Source organism: Calypte anna, chromosome 1 (assembly GCF_003957555.1).
Source record: "Calypte anna isolate BGI_N300 chromosome 1, bCalAnn1_v1.p, whole genome shotgun sequence".
In the NCBI taxonomy this organism is placed as follows: Eukaryota; Metazoa; Chordata; class Aves; order Apodiformes; family Trochilidae; genus Calypte; species Calypte anna.
Window position 1 is genome coordinate 57679833 of NC_044244.1, and position 13187 is coordinate 57693019.

Genomic DNA, 13187 nt, shown 5'->3' on the forward strand with positions numbered 1-13187 from the left:
AGTGGAGCAAGGGCTGGTGGGGGCAGCAGGAGGAATCAAAGTAAGGGAGCTGGCATGAGAGATGTGATATCGGTGAAGTGGGGCACCTCGGGGTGCTGCTGTCACTGTCACTGTGCCCAGGGCTCCATGAGGAGCAGGGAGCATGCAGTGATGCTTCAGAGCTCAGACTCTGCTCTAGAGCCTCAGGCACTTACAGAACTGTAGAATGTCACCCTGGAAGGGACTCAAAAGGAACCATTGAATGCAACTCCCTGCTCCTTGCAGGAGTCCACACTGATGTGGGTGTGCTGGAAGGGTGTTTGTGTGCTGGTTTGTTGAGGGCAGCTATGTGTTACCAGCAGCCTGAGATTTTTTAGCTCTGATCCTTTGTCTTTCCTGCAGATTTGCTTAAGCTTTACTTTATCATACTCTTTATGTAAGCCTGCAGCAGGATACTAAGAGTCCAGGCTGCTGGAGCTTCCCAGCTGGGCTGCTCCTATCTGTGGGATTGCTCCTGTTCCCATGCACTATGTCAGTGGTATCACCCCCAGTGGGTCAGGGACTGTCCTTTGTGCAGACTTGGTTGCAGATCCCCGTTTAGCAGGTGCTGAGCAGCAAGCCCCAGAGTTTATATTTCCAGGGTGAGTTTTTTATGGTAGAGACTGTTTTCTTAGGCTTTTTTACAGCACCTCCTATAGTAGGGCTCAGATTTTAACCCTAGTATAAATGCAATAAAAATCAGTTCCAAGTGGACGTGTGTTTCCACAGTTTTGTGGAAGAATAATGTTTTTCCATGGTGCTGTGCCCTGCTGCTTGTACAGGGAGCTGTTGTCACAGGCTCCTCAGGTCACTCTGCAAGCTGTGTTGATTCGAGGTAGGGCTTGAGTTAAAGGTGGAAATCTGCAACAGGAGTAGCCAGCTCTGAGGTGCCCCAGCTCTTCCCAGCCATATATACCTCCACATATGGGTGGGCAGGCATTCTTAGGTTTTTCCTAAAACTTGATTTTTAGACCAGGCAGGTCCTCACAGCAAAGTTGGAATGCTGTGACTGAGTGGGTCATTAAAGCGGGCCTTGGATTTCATGAACTGTTCCTGACACACTGGTTTGCTGTGTGACATCTACAGGTCATTTTGCCTCTGAACCTGTCTTGCTTTCTCTTTTAAAAGAGCTTTCAAACGCATGTATTATTACTACTTTTCCCAAATATCATAAGTAGAAGATAATGTGGTCTAGTAGATCCAGCACACTGTTTGCAAGGACCCCACTTTTTTTCTTGGCTTTGCTGTGCTCTCTCCATGTGATCCTGGCCGAAGTGCTCCACCAATCTGTTCCCTTGTCACCACGCATTGTCTTTGGTCATCAATTCTCTGGAGCAGACACAGTCCAGCACGTTGTCTTTTGGTGTCTAGCATTATAGGGCTCCAGTCTCCACCAAGACTTCTGCACACTACAGAAATACAAATAGTTGCTAATGATAATAATAATATTAAATCTGTGTGGCTCTTCAGAGATAAGTAAGGGCAATGCTTTCTCTGAGGAGGAGACAGGATAAGTACTTTATTTTTGTCTTTGTCTTTTTCTAATGAAAAAAAAAAGTGGACAGTAGACATGATTAAAAGAGAAAAAATAAAGGAAACTGCAGTAATCTGATGTTTTTATCCTCAGTCCTGCAACTTGCTCTGTGAAGCCAGTCTTTGGGTCATGTCCTGAGTCTGTTTTATATCCACATTTGCCAAGGGTAGAAGTTGTGTGGAGCCTTATATTGGCAGTTGTCTCAGTATTTGGGCTAATCCCATAAAACCACTGGGCAGCTTGGTGCAACTTTCAGTATTTGATGTGAATAAAAGTCTCAGGGAGTGCTGTAGATCTGACATAAGGAGCTTCACTTGGCTGATACATGGCAGGGCTCTGGGCTGGGACGATAAGGGCTCAGGATGGAGCTGAGCGTGGCAGAATGGGAGGCTGTCGGGACAAGAATTCAACTCTTGACTGTCTTTGTGTACCTTGGGATTTTTTTTAATTATTATTTCATTTTTAAAGAAAGGCAACAGCAACAACAAAAGGTCTTAAGTATTCAGCAGTGAAAACAATAGATTTGAAAAGGAAAACAAAAAGTTAGAGCCAGCTCTGGATTTGGTGAAAATTTGGCTCTGAGGGAAGCGAGAACAGCTTGGATTTGCATAAATTGCATACTGCGGGTCAGCAGCAGAGTCAGAATTATGCTTGCATCGCAGTGGCATGAATGGGAGCACGTAATTGGCATTCTTTCCTTCTTGATCAGATGCCTCCTTCAGGGGTTCTCTGCACCCAATACGTTGCGTCTCATCCATTCACTGTCTGGCATGGATACAGCTTTTGTTTTCAAATTATAATTTTTCTGTTCTCTGATTTCTTCCATAACCTGGGAAATCCCCAGCCCCCACCCCCCATTCCCTCCCACCCTTGTGCATTACCCTTTGTTTCGGAGAACAACCAGAGGTCACGCTGTGCTGAATGCAGCTGTTGTTGCATCCCCCCCTGCCCCTTCGTGTTTCTGCACTTCTGGGTCAGCGTGGAGCTGACGACCCCCAGGGGCGATGGTTGTGGTGCTCAGCATCATACATCTCCTCTGAAGTTTATGAAGGCCTGCTTTCCTGTGTCCAAGGAGATGAGTCAGACTGTGATGAGTCCAGGGATGTACAAAGATAAACTTCGGGCTGGGACAAGCTTAGTATGTCTCTTGACTGATCTGGGAGCTTGCTTTCTTTTCCATTATTGGGCTCAACAGCTTTTCTTGCCTGTTAACATTTCCAGCTCCAATGCAACAAGGACTTGCTGACAAATTCAGATTCAGCAAAGCACTTAAATATATGCCTAACTTTATCTTCATCCAGTGCTCTCACCAGGATTCAGGCACGTATTTACCTCAGGTGATGCATTTGGTAAAGGGTTTCACTGAACTGCAGCCTCCAGCAAGTGCTTACAGTGCTGCTAAAACTTGGTGTCCATTCAGACATCGGCAGCCACATGGAAGCCTTTCCAGCTTGGATGTCAAGTCCTGGTCCTCCTTCCCATGTGGTTCCCTGTCATCACTGCCTGCTGCAGGGCTTCCTTTCATTCTGGATGTGTGTTTGCAGTTTCTCTCTCTGCAGAGTCACTAGCCAGACCAAATGCCATGTGCCACATGTCTGGTTCTTTCCTAGGAACGTACCCACCCCACCGTCGAGATCAAATCTGCCCAGCAGCAAAGGCAAATGGCAGCTAACAGCTATTGATGGCTGGGGCCTTCCTCTTCATTTATCTACAAATGTTTTAACCTGTCGGAGCTAAGAAATCATATTGATTGGAGAGATTTTGTTGGGTCTGCTAATCAAAAGGGCGAATCCTCCTTTAATATCTTCCTGCCGCGAGCTCAGTTCTACTGTACCTTGTCTGAAAAAGATTTTATTTTCAAGACACAGAGAAAATGATGTTTATAAGGTACAGACTACTGGAATTTTCATTCCCCTCTGGCTTTAGGAGGAGGAGAGCAGCTGGTAGAGAGTGGATGAGAAAGGCTTTATCTGCTATATTTTGGTTACTGTGCTTTGAGTGATTGGTTTAATAATTGATAGAGCAATTTAGCAATGATCCATAATCCCGAAAGAAGCCTATGCTCTCCTCCCTCTCTCTCTCCTTCCCTCCCTCCAAGACTGACAGGCTGCTCTCAGTGTTTTTGTCTGCAAAATTTCATCCCTTGGTTTCTGTAAACAGCCTGACAGGGGAGAGGGGAAAAAAAAGCAACTGTTTCTAAATCTTTTGTCTTTTTTCTGCAAACAGCTGCACTGCCTTCTCCAGCTCAGAGCTTTAGTCATTTACTCACTGGCTTTTGCTGAAGAGACCAGGGGGTTTTCTTTCAGGCCCTAACCTAAATGGAAGGGATATATGCAATGTACATAGCAGAGCTGAGTGGTGTAGAGGACTTTGCTGTCCCCATTTAAATCCAGGATTTGTTAATAGCTGAATCCGGTTTTCTTAATCCCTAGAAAGGTGCATAGCATTGGCAAGTACTCAGGGTAGGCCAGTGTGTTTTGCTTGAAACTGTTCCAGGATTAAGCCATGGACATTGCCCTTCCCAAAAGCTTTGTGCTGCCAGTCACAGTGAGCAACCGAGTCCCCTTGGGGTGCTGCTATGCAAGTGTCTGTGTGAAACCCCATTTTTAAAGATGGGTGCACGTGATCCATGCTTGCCCAGACTGACCCTGTAGCAGCATACGGCTGTGTTTGCAGCTGCATAGTGTGCGCCCCCTCCATGGGGACAGGGGATTTTCAGCACTCATGCTCATGATGTCTGCTTCCCTCTTCATCCATGGCAAGTTCAGGAAGAGAGCAGAAAAGATGAGGCAGAAAAAGGACACGGAGGTTATCAGGAGAGAAAGAGATAAAGCTATAGGTGGTGAGTATGTGTTGAGGCCAAAGGTGGGTGAAGATGAGGAGGAGGTTCAGTCTGGCAGATAGGCAAAGTCAGGTGAGATGTATTATTTTTTTCTACATATATTTCACGCCAGATTCACAATAAGTTGTAAATAAGCATGGCATTAAGTCACCTATGCACAGCTCTATTATTCCTTAAAATTACAAGGGGTGAGGCTGTTTAGGGCACAGCAAAGTTTACAGACATCCTACCACAGGAGTTATATAAGACAAACTGGTTGAACCCTTGCAAAGGCATGGATGGCAAGGAGGGAGTGGGTGCCTTCTCAGGGTCCCGGCTAGCTCTTGACACCATCCTCAGGAGTTTTTTCACCCTTCCCAGTGAGCTTCCTGGTGGAACAAGAGCAGTGTCAAGGGATGAGTAGTTTAGTCTGTGTCTGCTTCTGTGATTTATTTGCTATTAAATACTCTTAGTAATGACAGGCTCCTGAGGCTTGTTTGATAATTATGCCAGTCAAGTCTAGAAATAATTCTTGTGTTATTTGCTCTCTGTTTTTTTAAACACAGATAGAATTGTGTATGCACACTTGCTAAAAACACGCTGGAACCTGTAACTATAGCCTATGAAACACTCCCAGCTATGCAGTGTTTTGCCTGAATGTAGGATGGTGGTGACCTTCCTACTGTCAAGCATATAGGTACTACACCATATAGCGTCAGAGCAATTCAGGTGGGAGTGGGCTTCAGGAGGTCACTTAGCCCAACCTGCAGGCAGGCTCAAGGTAGGGTCAGCCATGAAATCAAGACTGGGACTTTGTCTTCTCAGGTCTTGAAAGCCTCAAAGGATGGCGACTTCACAGCCTCTCAGGGCAGTTTGTGCCAGTGGTTCATTATCTGCAGTTTCCCTTGTCCCTAGAGGGAGCCTTCCCTTTTTCAGTTTACATCTATTGTCACCACCTCCCGCTGCCTACCTGAGCAAAGAGCCTGGCACAGTTTTCTCCATGTGTCAGGGAGGGGAACAGGCTGCTCTCAGATCTGCTTTGACTGTCTTTTCCCCTGACGAGATTGCTTTGGTTTGCCTGTGCACTGGGGACCCCAGGCTGAACATGTTATTCTGAGGTGGTCTCACAAGTGTGGCTGGAGGTGGGTTGCCATGTTCCTTGGTCTGCTTGCCCAGCTTCAGGGTGGCTATTGGTCCGTCTGCTACCAGAGTTCTAGTTTCAGCCCACTGCCCCACAAGTTAAGGTGCTATGGCCTTTCCCATCAAGCAGTTCCCCATGGATTGTCAGCTGGGCTCATCCATCTCAGGGGCAGGAGTCAGCATGTGTCCAGGCTTCATTTCAGAAGGTCCCTGTTGGCCTATGCCTTCTGCCTGTTCGGGTCCCCTTGGGTGATAGTCTTACTCTCATGCTCATCACCCAGCCTCTCTAGTTTGGCATTACCCATCAATAGGATCAGAGTGCACTCTCTCCTGCCCTGGGTTGGTGGTAAATACATTAAAAAAGGACAGTCCTGGGATGAACTCCTGCGATACCTCACTGGTTACCAGCCTCCAGTTTATATTTATGTCCTGTAATATAAACCATTACCTAAGGCTGAGTGGATCCAGCTTCCAGTCCTCTGAGCTGATACAGATATTTTTTGATGTGTTGCAAACTAATCTTGAGGGATGATCGAGGGCCATGTGTGCAGCTCAGTGCTGGAGCTACCCTCTAGTGGTGGTTTGCTGGTGATCTGACAATCCTGGAAATGGCTTCAGCTACACCCACAGTTCTTTCCTGAATCTGGATGTATCTGTGTTTGACCTGGGAAATAGGAAGCATATTAGTAGGCCCTTTAGAGGCACTGCCCCTCCTTGCAACTCCACCCAAAACATCTTCGTTGGTAAACAACATATTCTGATAGATTGGGCGATGCTCCTCAATGGCTCTTGCACTCCCTTGTTTATAGCCCTGTGTTGACTAAATTCCAGGGGTTGAAATTTGTGCCGGAATCTGAAAGGCAGGGTTTGTCTGCACGTTCTGGGATGAGTCCAGACTACCAAGGCTATCCTTTGCTGCAGTTCTGGTGGACTGGTGCTTCCCAACATGGTCCAAGAATCTTGAGGCCATAGGTGGTGGTCTATAGGCTTGTACTACTTCTGTATGGGCCTTGGCTGAGCAGCCAAGGAATTGCCATTGCTCAGGGATGCAGGAGAAATGCAGAAGTCCAGCAGTGAATGAGCAAGTGAGCAGGAGCCAGTGGTGATGTTGGGTGCTAAGCTTGGTCCTTGATGGCTGGCTGGCTTTTTCACAGGCAGGAAGTCTGCAACCACCCAGTCCTGGGGCAGAGGAAGGTCTTGAGTCTGGGGGTCATCCCTATTACATACCTGCATCCCTCCCAGGTGTCTTTCCTAATGGACTGGTGAGGGAAATAACAATTACAGCCTTTTACTCCCAGAATAGAAGCCTGTCTCCTTTTACAGTCCTGCACTTAAGAAGTGATTTGGGGTCTGAGAGGTACAGAGTGACAAAAAAAATGTGTTGTGTGCTCTGCCTTTCCATTATCCGAGAGCTAAGGCTACGTGCTACAGTATATGGCAATAAAAAGTGGATATCTCTACAAAATACAAAAGGGTCAAGTGAGCAGGTGTGAGGAAGGAGTCCATAAAAGAAAGAGTTCGGCTGGGAGGAAGTTGGAGCCCGATGGCTTGAATAAAAGCCCCTTTGTAAGACACGTGAAGGATGCAGCTCCTCCTCCTGACAGGAGCTGCCTGGGTGTCCGAGGGGATCAAGCCCTGGGCATGCAGCCTGTCAGTCACCATGTGCCTGCTCGGGCCAGGGGGCCCAGCTCCTGCCTCTCTGCCTCTGCCCAGAGCTTTCTGGGTGTAGACGTGAAAGTTCCTGCTTCCTAAAGTTCAGGATCTGGCAGGTGAGACTGACAGGTAGAAGAGGATGGGAGCCGTGCAGACAGCATCACTGTAGGTCTGTCTGCACTGCCTGCAGCGTCCTACAACCTTCCTCCAGAAGCAGTGCCCTGAAGACAAGAAGCAGGCACACTCTCTGCTCCAGGTGCCAGCAAGTATCAGGTTTTGAGTTATATTTTTGTCTGATATGTACACTTGTCCACGAAGGTCTCTGCTGAGACAATCATGCTCAGACACAGGACACTACCAGCGCTGGTAAATTAAGCCAGAGGAAGTCTGTTTGCTGGGGAGTGTTAAGATTCAAAAAGAGCTTAGTTCTCTGAATCCCAAGTCTGTGGACACAATTTATTTTTTTATTTATTTATTTGGCATTTGTTTTTAATGTCTGGTGACGTGTAGGTGAAAAAGCCAGTGAGCTATACTGGTAATTAATTTTCCTGACAGAAACACCAGACAATGAAATTACCCTGCCACAAAGCAGGGTTGCTAAAGTAAATACTCTACCAGCAGCAGGCCTGAAAGCAGGACAGGGTCATATGTGAGCTGCAAGCAAATGATGAAATGGCACTTCTGTTTCTGGGGACTGTGGGTGGTGCCAGCATGGAGACCCTTGTGTCCTGGGTCCCCAGCACCCAGTGCTCGCAGCTTTCTAGTGTATATGGACACATCCAAACCGAACTCCCAGGTAATGGGGGACTTGTCAGACCCAGCACTGAGCTGAGGAGCATGTCACTCTTTGCTGGCCAAGGCAATAATTTGGTCTGGGAAAAGGGTAGGAGATGTATGGAAGAGGCATGGACTGGCTTCCCCTCTCCTGGAGACCCAGGCTTTTGGTGGAGGCTCTTCAGTCTCACCAAGGCTGGCAGTGGTTGGTTTCCAAATTTTTGTTCTATGCTGGTGAGATCTGAGTGAGCTGTAGAGCAGGTTGTGTCTGCACATATAGAAGGGGAGTGCCTTTCCCTGGAAGGCATCAAAAGCAGCTTTCAGAAGAGGGAGGATGAGAGGGCAAAGTTTTATGTTTCCCTCTGTGTCTCCTACCGCTGGCTGGAATTCCTGAGCTAAGGACATTGTGGATGCACAGCCAAACATCTGGCAGCAAGCAGCAAATGGGGATGTTCCTGCACGTACCAAGGTATCTGGCAGTGAGCTCCCTTTGGGTGGTTTCAGACAAGATCCCCACCATAACTGAAAGTTCTGGTGAGTCTATGTTAAAAGAAGCAGTGTAATTGGGATGGAAAACACTTCCTTGCACAGCCACGGGGTGATCTGCTGAAGATCTCAGTGCTGTTCTGGAAGGACCTGCCTCCATATGAATCACCCTTCTGATTTATAATCACAATATTCTGATGTACAGACTTTAATAGGGTATTTTCCCCTTCTACATAGTGTTACCAGCTGCAGAATGGAGAAATCCCATGTAAGAGCTGGCTAAGACCTGAAATGTTTTCTTTCCCTTTGGAAAAGACAACTACTTCTTAAAACAACTGAGCTAAATCTGAGTGCTTTTAGGTATAAAAGAGTCAGTTATCAAGTGGCCTGCGTGCACATTTTAAGACCAGAGTTATTTAATGTATTAATTCTCTGTAAAAAGTGGTAGACCAACAGTATAGTGTCTTAGTGCAGATTTCACAGCCTTGCTTAGGATAGGCTGCAGAAGAGAGAGAAACATTGCAGCGTCTTGATCTAGATTACAGACAGATTTCTGCCACATCAGTTTCATACTGACAGACTGTAAACACTGGAAAACTGAACTATTTCTACATAATACTATGTCTTAAATTAACTGCAGCTCCTCTGGAGAAAGGACTGTGTGTCTCAGAGGATCTCCCAGATAAAACATCTGCTGGAATGCCTCATGTCACTCCAAAAGCAAACAAAATATTAGGCTCAGGGAAGACTGGAACGCAAAAGCATTCTGCAAATAGTGTAAAATAAGTCTGGGGAATATTCTTGTGTTTTAACTGTTTCTAGATCCGTTCAGCCTGTCTCCAACCAGTTCTGTCAGGAAGAGGAGTTGTAGGACCTAGGCACTGGAAGTGGATTGAAACATCCGTGGGATGGAACACTGAGAATCCAGAAGCTGCTGGATATAAAGGAGAACTGGGCAGACATATAGAAACAGCTTGTGCTAAAAGAAAGGTGATTCAAGCACTTCTCTCTTCACCTCTAGGACAATCCATGTGAACACTGAGAGGTGACAAATTTAAACCTGATGGAGTAAAATTAGACTTTAAACAATTGAGTTAAGATGCTATTGAAAGCAAAAGGTCACTTGTGGAACTCTGCACCACAGTGTGTGGTTGAAGTCGAAATTTCACCTTGTCTTAAAAAGATGAAGTGTTTATCTTAAGGAAGAGAGGAGTTTGGTGTGTTAGATAAAGGAGTTTGGTGTGTTAGATAAAGGTCTATGTGCAGAAGAATCTGTGCCTACTTAACAGAGCATACAGAGCAATTTCCACTCTATAATAGAGGTTCAGAAGGCATTTTATCAGTGAAGTTGTTTTGTTACAGAACTTGTAGCATTCTCTACCAAAAGGCTTGGTGCTGGCAGGCAGGCAGACCATTGCTCCTCCTGGAGTGACTCCAGCTCTCTTACTCATGGCAAACTGTAGGTGTCTGCTAGCTGAAAATCTGGAAGCTTGTGTGGTGTCTGATACCTGTCGTTCTTTTGATGTCTTAATGATTGCTTAATTAAGTTAACAAGATCTTTTTGTCTTCGGGCCAGGCCCTCTCCTTGGAAAAATCGCAGTCAGGATGCATAGGAAGGACTGTGAGAAAGCCACAGCAAACAGTGGCTGTAGTGTACACAGGGCATCATATCACTTTGATCTGGCCCCACTCCTGCAGGGATTCTCATCATATTCCAAAATTGTCATATAATTCAGAGCTGAACAGGCAGAGATTGCAACTAATGTTTAGGCTTGTTGAGTAATGCAAATACCAGCTTTCAAAGGGGTAAGACAAAAGAAAAGTATCTCACCACCTCTGCTCCCTAGAACAATAGGTCTAGCTTAATGACATTCCTTTTTGTGGCCTCTTTCGTGTCTAAATAGCATGGACTCTTGTTTTGTGCTTTTCTTCCCAACAGCAGAGGTACAAAACTTCTTTTGTGTGTGCAAAATAAAATCCCTTGTAGTTGCTGTACACCAGAAAATGGAGCTTTAAGGAAAACACACTGGAAAGCTTGAGACTCATGAGAAAAATTAATTAGAAATCTTGGAACCTCAAATTCTAGGTCATCCCTATTTGCAGGGGTCTGGAGGTGTTGGTAGCACAAGTGTGTGTTTGTGTGTGGGGGGGATGTGCACTGTATATGACAGCAGTTCAATTAATTTTTATGAAATGAGAGGTTTCTACACAAAAATCAAGTTGGGAATATCCCACTGATAGTCCACCCCTCCACTCCCTACACTTGAGTTAGTGGGAGGGATTTGAAGTTCAGGCGATGAGTGGCTGAGCTCTCATTAGTGACCAGGGACATTTCAGTTCACAATGTAGAAGGCAGACAGGGAGAGGCAGATGGCTTTGAATGCAGGATTTACATAGTAATGAGATTCAGGTCACCATAGCTGTCTTTTCTCTCCTCATTTTGTCTAGGTGTCGAATAGTGTGGAAGGATGACTGAATGGAGAGGAAAGGAGGAAAATTAACCCCTTATTCCTAAAGGGAGACTGATGTTAGGATGAAAAGTTTGTCATGGTAGGCTGAAGAACAGTGGGGTTTGAGAACAAAAAGCACAGATGAAGCTAGAAGGGCTAAATAGTAGCTGCTTTTTGAGTTTTTGACATGGTTTTTATGGGAATGGCACAAAGCATCCTAAGCTTAAAATCCTAGAATTTCCCATAATTTTTACATTCTGCATTGCTGGTTTGAGATAGGTTTTGGCTTCAATCATTACAAGTCAACGCAAAACTGAGGTTTGCAGACTGATGATGGGGCATGGATTCTTGCTACAGGGCCTTTGCTTGTTTCCTTGGAAAAAATTACCCATTTTCCTTGGTTTCTTGGCTAAGGACTAGTCTTCACATGACTATGTAATGGTGTGATTAAAACTTAATATTTTCCACTGTAATTGGTAATCCTTAATATGATCTCACTGGTGTCAGATCTTATCCTGATGACAAATGGGAAACTAGGAAACATAGGCCCTATTTTCAGCTCTGGGTATTGGCACTTGATTTGCTCAATAGTTAACCCGAGGCATTTCCAAAATTCTCATGCTCTGAGAAATCTCAAGGCTATTTTTAAAATTATGAAAGGTTTAAAGCAATGCGTGCTTCTTTCTTGTATCTGTCTTTGGCCTCTTTTTTGATGTAGTTAGAGGTGTATGGGAAAGTAAGTTTTTCTTTCTTGTTGTACATCACCTGACTCCAGAAGCTGCGGCTTTGGAAGAAAGTGTTGCAAGATTTGCAAGAAGAGCAAGAGAAAAGTGTAGAATTCTGTGTAGAATAGGACATAGAGCACTTAACTGCTTGTGGAAGTCTGACATGAGGTATGGGGAACACAGGAAGGTGTTTGTGTATGGTGGTGGGTTTTGTATAAAGTTTTCAGTATTTGTAAGATACTTTTGATTCTGCCACACAGAAATTACTTTTGAAATCCAAAGCCTTTGGAATGCTAAGGGAAAAGACTAATGTTGTCTTACTTTGGCTACTGAAGTTTAGGAGGCTTGTCTGGCTTTAGTGAAGAAAGATTCAAACCATCCCAAGACACTGGGACAAATCCCTCTCATTGGGCAGGAGGGGTGGATATGTGTCTCCATTGGCTGCACTGTCTGCACAGTACCTAGCTAAAATTTGACACCATCCTCTCCCTGTTTGAAAAGTGAAATGATCCTCACCTAAAGGTTCTGTGGAAGTTGAGCTGAGACTGGTCTTGCTTATTTGGGCTTACCCTCTGTGCCCCTGTGGGGGATGCTGCTGGAGAGCTGAAGCAAAGCTTTTACCTTGTCCTCTCCTTCCTCAGCAGGTTTAACACCAAAACTCACTGAGCAGAGCTGCCTCAGTGGGAATCTCCTGAAGCCAGCAGCGAATGCACAGCAGGAGTGCCACTGCATTTTAGCTGTTTGGTCTGGAAGGGAAGAGGAAATCTAACCAGATGCCTGAGGCAGACTGGGAAGTGAAGGCTTCTTTGCAACTTCCTCCTGAGGAAACGACTTTGTTCTAATAGATCTAATTATGTTATTTCTCTGTTTTAAGTTTCATCTATTTGTTTGAAAAGTTGGTAATCCTTTTATACCAGTCCTGTAATGATTATTTAATGCCTGGCTGTTTGTGAAGCCCACCGAGCTGCATGAGCAGAGGATGCTTCACTGCAGTGAGTCCACACAGTTCCTCCACAGGACATCAAGCTGGGCCTGAGAGCCTCCAGTGGGGTCTTTAATTGGGTGGCCTTGAATGCACAACATTTGTTTGGGGCTTCACTTTCCCACCTGCTGAATGAAAAATAATGGTAGTTCTCTCCTTTGCAAACTGCCGTGGAACAAAGGACTATCTCCTGGCAAAATACTGCCAGAGGACTCTTCTGCAAGGATAAACACTCACTAAGGTTTGCTTTGCAGACACTTTGCTGGTGGCCAGCAGGGCCCTTGGTTCTGCAGGAGCAATGACACTTTGCTGGCAGCAAGCAGCTTCATGAGTGTCACGGGTCTTCCTACACCAGCCAGGCATAGGAATCTGCTCCCCTTGCTGATGTTTTCCAACCTCTTCTTTTGCAGAGCCCCTGAAATCATCCTTGGTTTACCGTTTTGTGAAGCAATTGATATGTGGTCGTTGGGATGTGTCATTGCAGAGCTGTTCTTGGGATGGCCCTTGTACCCCGGAGCTTCGGAGTATGATCAGGTGGGTGCGGATACTGCTCTGGATGCTAGTAAGAGCACGAATGTTTGTGGGTTGGAGTTTTTTTCCCCCT

General features: G+C 45.6%; 1 protein-coding gene across 4 annotated transcripts in view; it reads left to right on the forward strand.

Annotated features, from left to right (window-relative positions):
• Window positions 1-13187, forward strand: part of HIPK2 (homeodomain interacting protein kinase 2) — a 131931-nt gene that overhangs the window by 83115 nt on the left and 35629 nt on the right. For all 4 annotated transcript variants that reach the window (XM_030466797.1, XM_030466815.1, XM_030466805.1 and 1 more), the window contains exon 3: window positions 12994-13117. In XM_030466797.1, coding sequence (XP_030322657.1) covers window positions 12994-13117 — 124 coding nt within the window. The remainder of the gene's footprint in view (window positions 1-12993; window positions 13118-13187) is intronic.